Source organism: Microchirus variegatus (genome assembly GCF_963457635.1).
Source record: "Microchirus variegatus genome assembly, chromosome: 21".
NCBI lineage: Eukaryota > Metazoa > Chordata > Actinopteri > Pleuronectiformes > Soleidae > Microchirus > Microchirus variegatus.
The window spans coordinates 7,803,660-7,820,387 of NC_139822.1; the positions used below are offsets into that span (position 1 = coordinate 7,803,660).

At 41.2% G+C, this 16,728-nt stretch overlaps 1 protein-coding gene across 1 annotated transcript; it reads right to left on the bottom strand.

The window, feature by feature from the left end:
- Positions 1-5,550: 5,550 nt before the first annotated feature.
- Positions 5,551-7,104, bottom strand: tmem200cb (transmembrane protein 200C-b; the record flags this gene model as incomplete). Its single annotated transcript, XM_083907993.1, has 1 exon — positions 5,551-7,104. The coding sequence occupies one exon, from the start codon at positions 7,102-7,104 to the stop codon at positions 5,551-5,553; it is 1,554 nt and encodes a 517-aa protein (XP_083764119.1).
- Positions 7,105-16,728: the final 9,624 nt, after the last annotated feature.

The following is a 16,728-nucleotide window of genomic DNA, read 5'->3' on the forward strand; positions in this document are numbered from 1 at the left end:
ACAAAGGGATCACAAAATGATCTCTCTGTTGATGTAGCCTAAACCACATCTTCAGACGCTACACCTGATGACACCGACTGTTTCTTTTTTTCTTACATACGCAGCATTCCACTCAGTGTCAGACTCTGGAAACTCCCCACTGCATACCCATAATTACATCCCTTCTGTGTTCCAGTGGCTCAGCTTGGAAAAACCAGGCAAGAACCATGGTTAGCCACAAAACTTAAATGCACTTTCCCATGTTAGGGCTGGTATCCCTTCATTTACAGCATGGCAAGGAGGTCTGTTAGGTCTGTTATAAGTGCAACTTTCCATTTTGAATTTGCAGCCAAGAGAATAAGATGTTGGGACAATGTTGCCCATGATTAACTCTATGCTGCCAGTGTCTGTGTGCTATGACACATTATACTTAAGAAACCTCTTGGACATAGTGCCAGAGTTTCCTAAATGGAATTCCAATCCAAATGCCCTTATAAAAAAAAAGTTTTGGTTTGGCCTATTGTCGTTTTCAGCCACTTTAGGCAGCTTTTTCTGTAGTAAAAAAGTAAAAAACAAACGTTCAGCCATATTTTAGTTGAGTGATTGTGTCAGACAGAGCCTGTGCTCCAGTCATGCAGGAAGTACTGAATGATTCCATGATCAAATTGTTCTAATTTACTGATTCTAATGATTCAGTGCACCGAAAATAACTGCTTTTTTGCCATAAGCCAGGTATTTTTCCAAAAAATCAAGATCCAACAAATTTACAATAGCCCGCAATTCAGGCCTAGCGCGCACACACCGCCGTTGCCACTGCTTATACACCTATACCAATGTCACACTTTTCACTATTTCATCACCAATTTAAAGGTGAAGTAAGTAGTTTATAGTGCCATCTAGGGGAGAGGCTGAAATTTACAACAAAGAACTGCTCCTCTGCTCACCCCCTCCCTTCCCTGAGCGCTACGGTATCCGCAGCCGGTCAAATGTCGTCCTCGTCGTCTTTCTCCGTGTCAGCAGATGAGGTTCGTGAGGCGAGGGAGAGGGCGGAGCTACCGCGGCCGTAGCAGACGAAGCGGAGAGAGTGGAGGCGTCCGCTACAAGTAAAGAGACGCTTGATTTGTTCTCTCGCGTTTGTCCTTACAGGCTCCGGTAGAAACATGGCGTCTCGCTGCTAACAGTGGCTATGCAACCGCGGCCCGCGACCATGTTATTTTACATGACTTTTTGAAACACTCCGAAAATTAAACAAAAACTATTATACAGCGACTAGACAATGCATTGGATGCTATTCATTAGGCTTCTTTACAGTAAAAGGAAAATGGTTTGTATAAATATAGGACTTTTCGAGTCTTGATGACCACGTTTGCTTCCCACTGCAGTTATTCCATTGACCCATTAATGCTCTGATTTACACAGCACTATCTATCTGCAGCGGTAAATAGTCAGCTGGTTTAAACAGCTTTGAATTCATGTAAACTCTGCCGTCCTAGAGTACATATTACCGTAAAACATATGCTTGCAAGATCTCATATCCTAATATACAGAATCATGTGACTTAGAACGGGGCTCTAATGGCCTGTAATCTTTCAGCGCTAGTTACTCTGCTCTCTTGCCATTATACTCTTTTTTTTTTTCTGGAGTAATTCAGTCATAGTGATGGCTCAGGAATGTATCAGATGGATTAACACATGCAGAGCTGTGCACACCACTAACAGCTGGTGACCATGACAAGTCCCACAGACTTTGCCCAGCTTTATCTCCCCCATCCTGCACATTCACCTCCATCATTCTACCTCATAAAACAACCTGTTAAAACCCGGTGTAAGATGAAAATCAATAGGCACATCTTCAATGTCAAAAACCATGAATATCAAATAAGTCTCCATTCTAGACGAATGGACCTTTAGGTGCATTTGTGAATTGTCAAATGCACATTGGTGATTGTGCCTCTCGTTTTAAATGTGCCGTCAATGAAAAGATCAAACGAGCTCCTTCACTCTTTGATTCCTTCACATTTCCATTTTAAGCGAGCATCTGAACAGAAGCACAAGCTGTGACAACTTCCCGTTTCCCAACGACTCGTCTGTGCTTACAGACATTGGATCAGGTGTGTGTGTGTGTGTGTGTGTGTGTGTGTGTGTGTGTGTGTGTGTGTGTGTGTGTGTGTGTGTGTGTGTGTGTGTGTGTGTGTGTGTGTGTCTGGTGTCAGGGGAAACCATGTGTGCTTTGCTCAGCAGTACTTCTTGAGAAACTGCTGATCTGGGCCGTCGGACATGCCACCATGTCACAACACAATCAGCGAGTGTTACGCGGGAACAGTTAGAAGATGAATTGTAGTAGTGGTTCTCAAATATTAAAAAGAATAACCTAAAATAAAAAAAATAAAAGCTTGTCATCACTTTTGCTAACTTTAATACCATTTAGTCAGATGTGTCTGCTCAAGTCTTTCATGCACTGTGCTGTGTGTCATACTTCCTCTTTTTATTGTTTATCTAAGCTGTTTCTTTATGGACTGTGGTTACTATTTATGTTTTATGTGTGTACAGCACTTTGCTCAACTGAGATTATTTAAGAATACAATTTAAATCTAAGCGATACGTTTTAAAGCTCATAAGAGGGTCGCTTCTGCAGGAATAAGGTGACAGAGGAGATATATTGCATAAGTATGTCACATTTGAGAACATGCTTTTTAGATTTTCAGTTTGTTTTATGGAGAGTTGTGTTTTATTATACTTTTCCCATAATTTAAATGTTGTTTTATTCTTGCTGCTTTTTTTTTTATTATTATTATTATTCTGTGTTTTGAAAAGCACCAAGTTAATAAAAGTATTGTTGCTGAGAAGTGTATCATTGTCGCTTTAAAAGTGACAGACATATAGATAGTACTCACCATGTCACGTTCGAAGTCACCGGGAAAGCAGCAGGACACGGTGTTGTTGGTCAGAACCATAAACACAAGGAAACAAACGAGGATTAGCAATAAAATCAAAGTTTATGAGTGTAAACACATTCAGAAGTATTCCTGTCGTGTGTTCAAAGCTGTTTATGGTGAAGAGACACAGCTGCACAAACAATCCCGAGAGTTCTACAGTCGACATGTACTGTACTTGAACGCAACACCGCACAAACAAACTCTGGTAAACAACACAACAGTTTGGTTGTTTACCTGACCGTGGAGAGCGGACACAGACACGGCGTGAGCTTCAGCTGAAGACCAGGAAACGGCACAGACGGCTCGTCTGCTCGGAAAAAGGACCGGACACCTGTGGACGTCTGGTGTCTTTAGACGAACCTTCACAGTGACGGACCGCGGTGACACCGCCCCTCCCGCCTCCAAAACCGGCGCTCATTGTACTCGTGAACGGGCACACCCACGCTTTCACAGCTCAGCAGTCAGGCAGCCACTGTCCATGCGCCATCTAGTGGCGGCTTGATATAACAAGGAAGAGGTTGTATCTTTAGGTGTCATAGTCATGATGACCACTAGATGGCCATGTTAGATCGTTTCAAAGATAATACTGCAAACCATGTTATTCATATATATATATATATATATACATATATATATATATATATGTATATATATGTATATATATATATATATATATATGTATATATATGTATATATATATATATATATATATATATATATATATGTATATATATATATGTATATGTATATATATGTATATGTATATGTATATATATGTGTATATATATATATATGTATATATATATACATATATATATATATATATATATATATATATATATATATATATTTTACAACATGTACACTGCTGTTTTTGATTAAGGCTGTAGCAAAAAAATCATGGTTTTCCTATACTTCCACCAGTGAGTGAACATTGAATGGTACCAATATTACACTTGTTGATTCATAGACGTGTGTCAAATGTGTTACCAAATTAATTTGCAGGAATACGTTCCATATTTCAAGTTGTCACACATACACACAATTATTAGCTGGATTTTATTTTCTGATATTCCACATTTCTGTAAGATGAGCATGGTCATGGTCAACGCACACCTTAAAGCAGCATAGACCTATTTTAACACAGATTTTTAAGACCAATTAATCACTCGGGGCCACATAAAATGACGTGGCGGGCCACATCTGGCCCCCGGGCCTTGAGTTTGACACATGTGCTCTAAAGTGATATGGTTTGAAAAAAACATCCCCATCATTACAACACCAAACAAAGAAATACATTCTGAACAAATACCCCACAAAGACAGTTTGTGTTGATTTGCCAAGTATCTGAATCAGCAAGTACACCTGTATCCCTGTAACTGCTGCAAAGGCTGCATACATATCACAGGGTCTCAGTCCAGTTATCACAGATAATGCAGTCTTTCCTGGTATAGAGCAGCTAAAGTACAGCAAAACAAAATGTATATGTGTTGCTTTGCTGCACACTTGTCTGGGTATTTTCATTGTTTGGAGCAAAGAAACTCATCTGCAATAACAGCATTTAATGTGAAATCACACACAGTCATATTATTACATTTGCAGATGACTCTTTTATTGTGTTACTCCTCAACTGTGATAACTGTGATCATGGTCCTGTTTTGTGGGACTTTATCCAGTGGAGTGAATGAATCCTTTTTAAAAAATAATGTTGATAAAAACAGAAGAGATTTTAATAAAAATCCTTCCTTTATTTATTTTATGATGGTGGACAATCACAAGCTTCGCAGTTTTAAACGTAAACACCACTTTTATGAAAATTTGCTGGCACAGGTCACAGGTTTTCTTTTAAACAAACAAAAAAAAATGCTTACAGCTTATGGTGAAGGTTTGAAACAAAACTGCAGGAACACGACTGAATGACCTCAGGTCATGGAGAACAAACAGGTTTAAAATGTTCTTTATTCCTGTCAATGGATCTTAAATGTGGATCAGTGTTTATTCTATTGTTGTATTGATTCATTTTGGTGGGTCATGGTACCTTGAACCTTCAATAGATGCCCTCCAGAGCCGACAGCTGTTACAGTCAAGTTTATTCAACCATGAATGATTCATAACAAGTGTGCACGTGGGAATACCTTGTCCTCAAGGTCCTGATCCTAAACCAAACTTCTACCTGAGATTCAAGTCATGTCACTTTTTCACATGATATTCACACAACAAGGTAGAGAAATATATCTAGACTAGAATGGTTTGTGTGGCACGTGTCAGTGCTACAGGACAACACGTAGTTCTCACTGACAGTTTTTGAGATTCTACTATAGCTACAGTGTTTGCCGTATTCTGGTATACAAAACAAAAGTTCCCTCTAAATCAATACTAAATCTCTTCATAGGTCTTTAGTATTGCTCTTGCTACATTGAAAAAAAAAATAGAAAATGTACATCTGTGTATTGAGCTGTGGGTGTGGCATTTGTAAAGAACCTTGCTCCTCAGTGTTCATGGCTCTGTTTCAATAGTCCTTTGCTGCTTACTCTGCACAGTTTCCTTCCTCTGCAATGGCCAGCTTCACATCCACAATCAGAGAAAGGAGGTATGAGGCAAAGCCACAGACATAATTTCCACCAAAGCAGTGTCTGCTATTCTGCAGATGTGCTGGGCGTCACCAGGTCGTCCTCTACCTGAGCTCCGACCTCCACTGCTGCTACTGCATCCGCTGCTGCTTCCTGTTCAGTGGCCGCTAAAGAAGTGTCGGTGTCGGGGGCTTCGAAGGAGTCGCCCCCCAGAGCAGTGAGTTTGATGTAGCCCTTGCTGTTAGAGCGCTCCAGGCGAGGACAGCTGAAGCGCCTGCCTCTGTCGCCATGACTACACACAGACACAGAGAGGCTGCACCGCCTCACAGACCTGGGCTGATCCGTGAGCGAGTTGAGCGACAGACGTGAACCCGTTGCCCTGGCAACAGGTGATGGAGGGAACAGCTGGGTCCACTGTGGCAGAGGCTGAGCCTGTGGCACCCCCTGTTGGTCAGCTGTGTCTGTGGATACGTCTTCATGGCTGTGATGGGGTGGGGGTTGGTCTGTCGTTGAGGTGTCCTCTGTTTGGCTCTCATCAGTCCAGCCGGTGTCGGTGTCGGCCTGTCCTTCCTCGCTGATGTCTTTAGCTCCTGTCTCAATAACAACTCCTTCCCCTGAGTGGCCCTCTGCTCTCTCCGACTCCTCCACCTCACAGTTGTTCAGTTTGATCACAGGGAGGGTGAAAGCGTTCACAGAGGAGGTGACGATGGATGTGGTCTCCCACTGTTGAGGTTGCGGTGCCTGCTTGCTGCTATTGCTGTAGTCTTTGTAGATGCTGTAGACAGTGTCTGTGAAGGTCTGGACATCTCTGGACCAGCTGCGAGGTCTGCCTGCTAAAGACGTGCGCCTCAATGCGCCATCGCCCCCAAACTCGCCCTGCAGGCCCAGTCCAGTGGAAGGCCAGGAGCTGCGAGCGAGCATCCCACTTGCAGGGAAGGAGCCGGAGGGGCCTTCGACACTCCTCGACTGAGTGTAGTTCACTAAACCGTTTAGAGGCGTGTACTCCTTTGACCGTATGCTGTGAAGATCTATCACCGTGGAGTAGATGTCTCTCAGATTGATGATTTTGGTTTTCTTGTCACGGTTTTCGTGTAGGACAGCATTGGCACAGATGAAGAGGAAAATGCCGATCCCCATCACCAGCGGACCGAAGACTTTCAGATTGTCTGAGTACAAGTAACGATCCAGGAAGTCACAGAGGAAGCCACAGTGAGGGGTGGGCTCAGCGGTGCTGCTGTTAGCATGGCTCTGGTTAAATAAACGAATCTGGCTGGAGCTGGACTTGTCATGTGTCAAATTTGAGGAAACGGTCACAATTTTGGGGTAGCTTACTCTGCTGGTGTGGTACACTCCAGTTCTGCGGCGCTCCTGGTACTCATGCTGGCTCTGACTGGGCCAGTAGCCCAGCACAGCCATAGTAATCCCCACCATGAGAACTACAACTCCAACAGCAGCCACCAACCCGGCCGGGGAGCACAGATTGAGCTTCCCCTTCACCACCACCACATCGTTCTTCTTCTTCTTCTTGGATTTCCGCTTCCTCTTGTTTTCTGCGCGGTTTTTGGAGCGGAGGGAATCCTGGCGCCTGTTCATGCGCAGCAGGCCGCCTGTCGCTATCATGGCGGCGGTGGGACAGCAGGCTCGTCACTCAACCTGAGAGGACGACGAATCAGACAGAATAAATAGTTAGTCGTAAAAATGACAAGCAGTTTCCCAAACTTTCCAAGATGGAGACACACTTTTTAAAGAGGGCAAATAATTGTGGCAATCAAATGTGTGCATACTACAGCAACACATTTATAGCCATATCTGTAACACCTAATATCATTTGGTAGACAAATCGTTTTCAAGCTATGCTTGAAGAGAAATGTGCACATAAATCAAAACTAAAGGGTCGGGGGTCCCAAAAAAGATGTCAGGCGGGGACTCAGATGCAGAGATGGTTCAGTTGATAAGAATTTTACTAATAAACCAAAGTTCCCCTGATCAGAGTAACAAAGCAAACAGTGATATGAAAATCAACTAGAAACAAAAGCAACAAAAATGAACTCCAAATGGAGATAAATAACTAGAGATCAGAGGCTATGGAAAAGTTGAAACAAGAATCACTCCCAGGGGAGGCAAACAAAAAGATGAACAAAAAACACTTTGACTGGAGGAAAACCTGGCAAGATCCACTCCTAAAAAACCGAGGACGTACGATTAACTCTGAAACTTTTAAACAACAAAATCACAAAAGAATCAAGAGAGAAAACAAAAGAGCGCCTCCACTCTCTCTCCGCCTCGTCTGCTACGGCCGCGGTAGCTCCGCCCTCTCCCTCGCCTCACGAACCTCATCTGCTGACACGGAGAAAGACGACGAGGACGACATTTGACCGGCTGAGGATACCGTAGCGCTCAGGGAAGGGAGGGGGTGAGCAGAGGAGCAGTCCTTTGTTGTAAATTTCAGCCTCTCCTCTAGATGGCACTCTAAACTACTTACTTCACCTTTAAGCATGGAGGTAACAGACAACAGGTGACAAATGAAGAAAGTTCTATACTCTACAGAAGTGCTCTGAAACGAGAGGAGAGTGAGTCTTTCAAAATAAAACAGGAAATGACAGGACAAAGAAATCCCAAAAAGAGACAACCCTCACCACGGTGTGGCAAAAGATCTACACCAGACTTCAGGAATCGCTGGTCTAAATGCTGATTTCAGTGAGAGATTACGTATGTAATCCAGATTTATTAAAGCCTACATACAATGTTGGATTACAGACCAGGCAAAGCTGACAACTAACCCTGAGGGATCACCAGCCCTCCTATCTGTGACAATTACTTGCTGAATCATGATTAATTACAGGAAATACATCGTTGTGCAGTGGCTAGCATTGTTGCCTCATATAGCAAGAAGGCCAAAGGAACTCTGGGTGGACTTTGCATGTTCTATTCGGGTTCTCTGGCTTCCTCTGGCGACACTGTGGAACTCTGGGTGGGTTAACTGGACACTCTAAGTTGACTGTAAGTGTGAATGTGAGAGTGAATGTTTGTTCGTCCTTGTATGTTGGCCCTGTGATGAACTGGGGACCTGTTCCAGAGTGTGCTCCACCTTTTTCCCCTATGTCAACTGGGATTAGCTCCAGCCCCACGCAACTGTCACGAGGAGGATAAAGCCGCAGAAGATGGATGGATCGATGATTCATTCCTAAAAGTGAAACTCCTTCAGTCAGCCTGAGACGTTTAAATGGCATAGAAATCAGATTTTCACGCAAATAAATGACAAAAGGTCATTTTACATCAGCGTCTTTCTAAAATCATGCACAGCCACAGTTAAAAAGGGTATTTCATATCAGAGAGTTCTACTCTGTGTTCTTCTGAGAGGTTTTAAGTGGTCAGCACTCAGCTTGGCTTATAATGTAAGCATTAAGCAGCATTTACATTTCCATGGAGGTTAAATATCATATATAGTGTGTTGTTCAGTCATTTTCAGTCAAATCTGATTAAAGAGCACCCACACAGTCCTGGTTAAGCACTTTTTGAGTGTTAAATTAAAGAAAGTAAAAAAAAACATCTAACAATTTCCATATCGCTTTATGAGTCATGAATATTTAATATAACAGAGAAATTACAATTTCAGGGGCTTTACTGTTCCAGCATAATAGGAAATATTCCGTTGGCTTTTCAGGCAAAGTTGGCTGAAAGAAAAATAAAGAAGGGGAGGGAAGGACTTCATGGGAGCCTAAGCCACAAGCTTAATCCAGCCCTTTAACCAGGATTATAGTTAAAGATGCATCAGACGGACACTATACCAACAGATAACGTACATCAGCTGCGGCTGCAGGAATCTATAAATACAACGATGTAAGTGAAACAGAGAACTGCTATATATCTATATTCGGCTGCGTCAGTGTTATATCAGCCTTATGAAAATGTAATGTGTCCAGACAGGAGGCCAGTGGGTATGTATCTCTCCACCTCACCCCCTGCTTCTCCAACACTCACTCTCTCTCTCTCTCTCTCTCTCCTGCCTTCCACCCAAATCCATGTCACCATCAGCTGCTGCAACCGTGCTTCAAGAGGACGGCAGGCTTTAAAAAACAACTCAACACCACAGGTAAATGTGATCTACGTATGAAATCTGTTTATACATGTTAACACGTTTTAGTAGTATCCTACACTACTACAGCTATATACTGTACATTACAGATTGTAGTATCGTCTATAGCAGGGGTTCTCAAAGTTTTGATACCCGAGGGCCAATTTAGGAACCCAACATTGGACTGAGGGCCGCCAAAGTAAAAGCTAGTAATTGGGGGCTGTAGCTACCTGCTTATTACCAGCTTATAACCCAATAATACACTAAAATTCACCATATAGAAACCAGGTAAATACCCAGTATTTTTGTTTACACTTATTGGTCTGTATCCAGTAATGTCCAATAAACATTTAACAAGCTTTAGTAGCTCCTGGATTAAAACTATCAACTGTAATTCATTGCGGGCCGCCAGAAATGTTTCTGCGGGCCGCCATTGGCCCCCGGGCCGCACTTTGAGAACCAATGGGCATTGCTGTCCTATGCTCTTGTGCAGACGCATCTTTTTTTCTCTCTCAGCCATATCACACTGTTTGCTAGTCTGTTTCATGCCCACCCTCGAGAAACAGCAAGCAACACTCAAGTACAGGCAGTGCTGTGGATTTCTTCATTCACCACCCTGTGGCTGAAAATGGAACCACAACGGAGGAGTTGGTTCCTAAAAAGAACTCCACCTCTGTTATATGAAATATGGTTCAATTATTTTCAACCACGTAAATAAACAGTGTCCTAAAGCAAAGGCAACAGGTACATTTAGAAGTGATAAAGACAGCCCTACGAGAAGACTAACAAGCAGTGGAGATAAATCACTGCAGTACAGAGCCGGACAGTAACGGAGTACATTTACTTGCAGTACAGTACTTAAGTACAATTTGATTTTTTGATGTTCTTGAGTATATGCTGTGTGTTTAACACAGTCAGGTTCAAATGTGGATGCAACAAATCCATGAAAACTCTCGCAGAGGTTTGTCAGAGCGTTGTCATTGTGCTATTGCTTTGTGGGCAAGTGAGAAATGTTAAATAAAGCAACATAAAAGGTAAAAAAGATGAAAATGACTTGATTTTACTTTCAATTCCTTTTACATTCTTCAAGGTATTAACATGAACATTTTTCAGAACTCCATGTAGGACGTTTCTATATGTAAATGTAATCACTGTAGTAGTAGTAGTAGCAAGGGGTATGTGTACTTTTACTCAAGTAATGAAGCTGTGTACTCTGTCCGCCTCTGCTGAAGTACTTACCTTTTATCTTCTTTATCTTTTTTTTAAAGTATTTATTATAGTATATATTAAAGTATATATTATACTTGTTTATGGTTTTCTGATCACTAGTGTACTACCCGTATTTGTTCTCTAGCATGTCTTATCTGAACAATGTCAAAGTTGACACTACACACACTGCCCTTGGTAAATAGTTTGAAGCCTGTCAACCAAACTATTGGACAGTTTGTGTTGTGATTTTTTAAAAAGCAGCTTGTTTAGGGATATATCTGATACATATACGATATGAGTATTAATATCAGTCTGATACTAGCCAAAACTGGATGAGATATTAGAAAAAAATAAAAGTTAAAATATAAACCCTAAATATGATGCAACATGCAATATAGAGAGATGTCCACTGTCACATGCCAATGTCTGAGACACTGATATCACATTGAATGTCTACTGATAACTGTTGGGGACCTTCTGCTGTCGTGAAGAAGGTCCTGGAGTCTGTGATGAGTAATGAGACATAAGAGCAGAGGCAACATCAAGGCAGGTACAAGCACAGCCTGATGCTACCTCCTATTCTGAAGATCACTCATTGAGAGGACTCTATATAATCATCTGTCTAATGACCTTTAATATATTTCATTAGAGTCAGGAAGAGACAAACTCTCTGTGGAATAATCTGCCCTTAGCTCCATCATTATCCGTGGCATGGTGTTCACCAGACTCTGCAAAGCTTCCGACGATAACTTTCTCCAGAAGCCAACAATGAAACTAATTCAGTCTGTAATAACATGCTCTCCTGGAGCCCAACTACTTCCTTTGAGCTGTCAACAATTCAGAGATGTTCTACAGTTGGTGTCTGCAGAAGTTACCAAATGTGTTTATTGACCTGTGATTATAGAATTAATACAGGCTTAGGCCATTTTGAATCCTTTGGGGCTAACTACTATAAGACAACATAAATGTTTTCAATCTATGTCAAACATTTTAATTGCTAATATTACCTTAAATTCCAAGATTTAGCAGTATTTGTCAAAAGCCAATTATAGCAATGGCTCTATGATTATAATAAATAATAATGGATTACTCTAAATACTGACTGCGGGTTATGAATTCACTTTACAATATACCTGTAATAACCTATAAGTGATTACTTACCTCAGTTGTAGATGTAAAATACTATAGTGGTATCGGTATAAAAGATTAGTAATATTATTATTATTATTATTATTATTATAATATAAAGGGCAAAGGGCAATCACTCCAGCAGCTGCAGAAGAACTCATGATCATCATGATTACAGACTGATGAGTTTGTACTACATGTTGTGAATAACAATCACATGATCAGCCTGATTAATTAGACAAACTTGCAGCTTGATGGTGCTGGTATTTAATTTGACTAATCCTACCTCATTGTGTGTGTGTGTGTGTGTGTGTGTGTGTGTGTGTGTGTGTGTGTGTGTGTGTGTGTGTGACTTTAGGCTCAGGGTTCATGAATAACTGATTCCACAAATTGCAGAGCAGCAACTAATAAGGCTCTCCCCTTAAATAAAATAACAACGCTGCTGCGGACGATACTCTTGGACAACAATAATGATGGTGGAGGACCTTTTTTGAAATCCCTTTATGATCCGAGAGAGATTCATGCGAGCTCATAAATTGAAGGTGGAACACGGTGCGTGTGCACCTGAGCTTCTGCAAACAACGCAGCAGTCCTCGGCTGCTGATTATAGCCACGCTCTCTGTATATCACATCCAATAACCACTCAAATGCCTCCCGGGTGAGAGCAAGTCAACCTGCGCTAAAGCTGATGAAGCGTGGGTGGACCTCTCTCTCTCTCTCTCTCTCTCTCTCTCTCTCTCTCTCTCTCTCTCTCTCTCTCTCTCTCTCTCTCTCTCTCTCTCTCTCTCTCTCTCTCTCTCTGTGTGTGGACCTCTCTCTCTCTCTCGCTCTCTCTCTGTGGGTGTATCCACTCTGTGGATAAGCCGGATTGTGTCTCTGTCCGTGGTGCTGAAGCGGAAAACTGACAGCTCCTCTCTTTTTCTCATGGCAGCTGCACGTCTGGCAGAAGACGGAGAGGATTATGATGATGATGATGATGATGATGATGATGATGAACAGAGGGATATTTGTGGTTTTAGTCCATGCGAGGCTCACGCGCGGGGGGGGGCGCACAGTATTTTCGCACAGTATTTTCGCACAGTGTTGCATGAGTAATCGACTCTTGACATTAGAGCGCGTATCTGTTTCACTTCTGCTATAAAAAAAAGAAGGACGGAGTGAAAGCAAACACACGAGCTGCCTCTGGAGCTGCTCCTGAAAATGTCCAGACCTCACAGTCTGTAATAGAGAGACGCGCGTCGCCTCCGACACAAAAGCCCAGCAGCTTATTTGAGCGCAGACAGAATCTACATAGCCCTGTCTCTCTCGCACACACACGGCCCTCACGAAGCCCATGCTCTCACCACTGACACTACGAACTATCAAGATGGACAAACAATGACAGATCTCTACAGATTTGTGCTGAAAACTCCATCATAGCAACAACAACAAAGTTCAGATGAGCACCATTTTAAATAAAGACACCTCCTACTTACTATTTCACTCCGTTTTTACTTTATATTGTCCATTTGGAATTTTTTTTTTTTAGAAATAAATCACATTATGTATTTGACAAAAAAAAAAAATCATAATTTTCAATCTTATTATTAGAACAATCTCTAATAAAGTCAATCCATGCCCAAATGAAAAGACTTCTCCATCGACACAGCCTGTTTGAGATCACATGCGTCTATTATATAGCACCGATGAAAGAATGAAAGAAAAAAGAAAGAAAGAAAGAAAGACAGCACGGGTTCAGCTGGGGAGCGGGAGGTGCAAGAGGACAAGATGCAATGAAATAATAGAAATCATATAAAAAATGTGGATTTCTTTTACCAGAAATGGTGGCTCGGTGGTCGAGCAGCATCTTCAAAGGCGCGTTCCTCGTCCTCGTTCAGCGCTGCATGTCATGGTTGTGCGCCTCTTTGGTGCCAGCGCTGGAAGAGTGCTTTCCAGTCGAACGCGGATTCACCGGAACACAGACCGGCAGGGGGCGGGCCAAGTGCATTTCCATTGGTGGCCAACGTAAGGAACGAGGGGCTGCTCAGGAGGACATTCATCATACTCTACAGTATGTTTAGACACTTCCACCTTCTGTTTTTTTTCTACACTTTCTCTGCTGCACTGTAAAAAACAGACACACTTGGAATAAGCAAAATATTATTGTTGAATTCTTAAAACTATAGCTTGTAACATTCAGACTAGACACAGCTGGCCAAAATGTAACGTAGAGCTAAAATATTGTCCGAGGCCTTCTTCTATTACAGGGGTTCTCAAAGTTTTGATACCTGAGGGCCAATTTAGGAACCCATCATTGGACTGAGGGCCGCCAAAGGGAAAAAAAACGAAAAAAACCCGAAAGAAATCTTATTTGTAATAACTATGGCGTCCAAAATTTGACAAAACCGACATACTATACTACGTCGTCCAAAATCTGACTTTTTTTTTTTTTTTTTTACACTTATTGGTCTGTATCCAGTAATGTCCAATAAACATTTAACAAGCTTAGTAGCTCCTGGATTAAAACTATCAACTGTAATTCATTGCGGGGCCGCCAGAAATGTTTCTGCGGGCTGCCATTGGCCCCCGGGCCGCACTTTGAGAACCAATGTTCTATTACTATGATTCTCTGTGTAAGCAAGTGTGTCATTTGTATAGTTTAAAATAATATATAATAATATAATAAAAAAGACAGACAGAAAAAACAACAGAGCTAAAACTTTTGCACAGTACTGTATATTTTTTAACCTGACTTTTACTTTTTTACCTTTTATTTATTTATAAATGTAAATTAATTGAATTTCTATTTTTACTGCAACCATAATTTGATCATGTTCTAGTTTATCTTATCATTTGTCGCTTACAGTACTTCTTTGAATTATTCATTTACTTATTTATGATCTACTTATCTATTTCATCTCATCTGTTCCTTCAGTTTTTAGTACATTTTAGTGTTTATTTAGTGTTTTCCCGTTGAGAGTTCTGGGATCGCGTTTTCTCACTTCACTTCCTTCTCTCCCTCACTTCTTTATTTCTTATATTCCTAAGTTCTTCACATCCCTGTCAGTTTTTTAATACATAATACCAGTCATATGTCGGCAGATATGGTTGCTGTTTTTCTTGATAAGGTTTTAATCTGTGAATCTCTTTGCATTGCATTGTCATGAAAAGTGATATATAAATGAAGTTCAAATGACTGATTCTTATAGAGTTGGGTGCGTTTGCAAAACATTCTTGTGACCCACATACGATCCCAAAGTGTTCTATTGTTCCAAACTCTTGGCTCTCAGGACCGTTTTTAGTAATTTTAGATGGTAGCTCAGGGGTAGAGCAAGTCGTCTTTTACAGCGGATTAACACTGTTTTTTCTGTGTGTGTATCTGAGTCATTACCTCGCTGTGTTTTATTGTAATTGTAAGTGAGATCTCCCTTCTGGTTACGTAAACAGCAGTTCTCCTGAACAGCAGATCCTCCTGCTCTGGGCACTAGTCCGGGCACATCCGGTTGCGTACATTGAACCGCAGAAGAAGAATAACGTCCGTTGTGGAGGTGTTTCACGAGCGACAGCGTCTTCTGACTCTGGGTCAAAGTCACAAAAGGGACTGCGGCGGGGAGTCGTTAAGAAGCTATTTTTAAACATTCTTAAAACGATGTTTTGATAATGAGTAGCAGTGCATCCACCGTTCCAGAGCGGGGAGCTTTTTGGTTGAGTTTATAGGGACAGTGCACATAATACATTCTAAACATTACTCTAAATATATGAGAATAAGCTAAAAAGCTGTTTTTCATTAAATATATATATATATATTTTATCCCTGGACAATATATCAATATTTTAACAATATAGTTGTGACGTTTTGGATATCATAAGGTATCTGTGATGACTTTTCCTGGTTTTAAAGTCTGTTGCATTGATAATTATCATATTTATTACATTGAATATATTTGTGATTAAATATTATATATATTGATTGTAAAAAAACATGGAATCAATAACATGTTATTATTATATTTATAGGCAATTTCATTGTTTCTAACATACATAAATAGCCTTCTTTAACATTAAAAAGCCAAAGAAATGAACCTACAGAGTATTGTCACTCTCCTTTGAAAACAGCAAACATCTCAAAAAACGTTTCATGAGCCCAGAGAAACAAACTTTACATCTTAACATATAGAGATATTACTTGTAAGGCCAGCCTTAGGTACATGCTGCATTCCCATGGTTAACCATATGACACATGACAGAGTCCAGATGTGTTTCAGGGATGTGAGAGTAGACAGAGAGGAGAATAACAAAGCTCCAGAGAGTTGACGGCAAATTTATGACCCAGAAAAGTCTTTTGTTTACAGCATAAATTAGTAGAGGGAACGGAGAAAACCGCTCACCACAGTCGGCGTCACGGTATATACATGGACAGAGAGAGTAATCCTGAGGGTTTTCTAAAGCTGGCTTTAATCCTGAGTTACCCGCTGCTCTGGAACAGCTTTTAGTGTATATAAATCTAAGCTTGCGATATGTATGAAAATACAGTGACACGCGACAGATGTTTGTGAGCCACATGGATGATTTGAGGTTTCTTTTTGCCCTTCCTGATCCAAGACCAGCACTAGGAGTTGACTGAAGAAATCAGCGGAGAGTGTTTGTATGCCAGATGAATAATCAATCGCAGCGACACTATGCGACTTTTTCACCTTACAGATCTGGTGTCTAACATTTATTGGCAGAGATTTAATGTACTTCCCTTTGTTTGTTTGTATAATCAGTTTACAATAAAAATATGTTCAATTGTAGCCTGAGATTAAGCCTTTTGTGGATTGCCTGCCATCTTGTGCTGCTGAAGCTAACGCTGT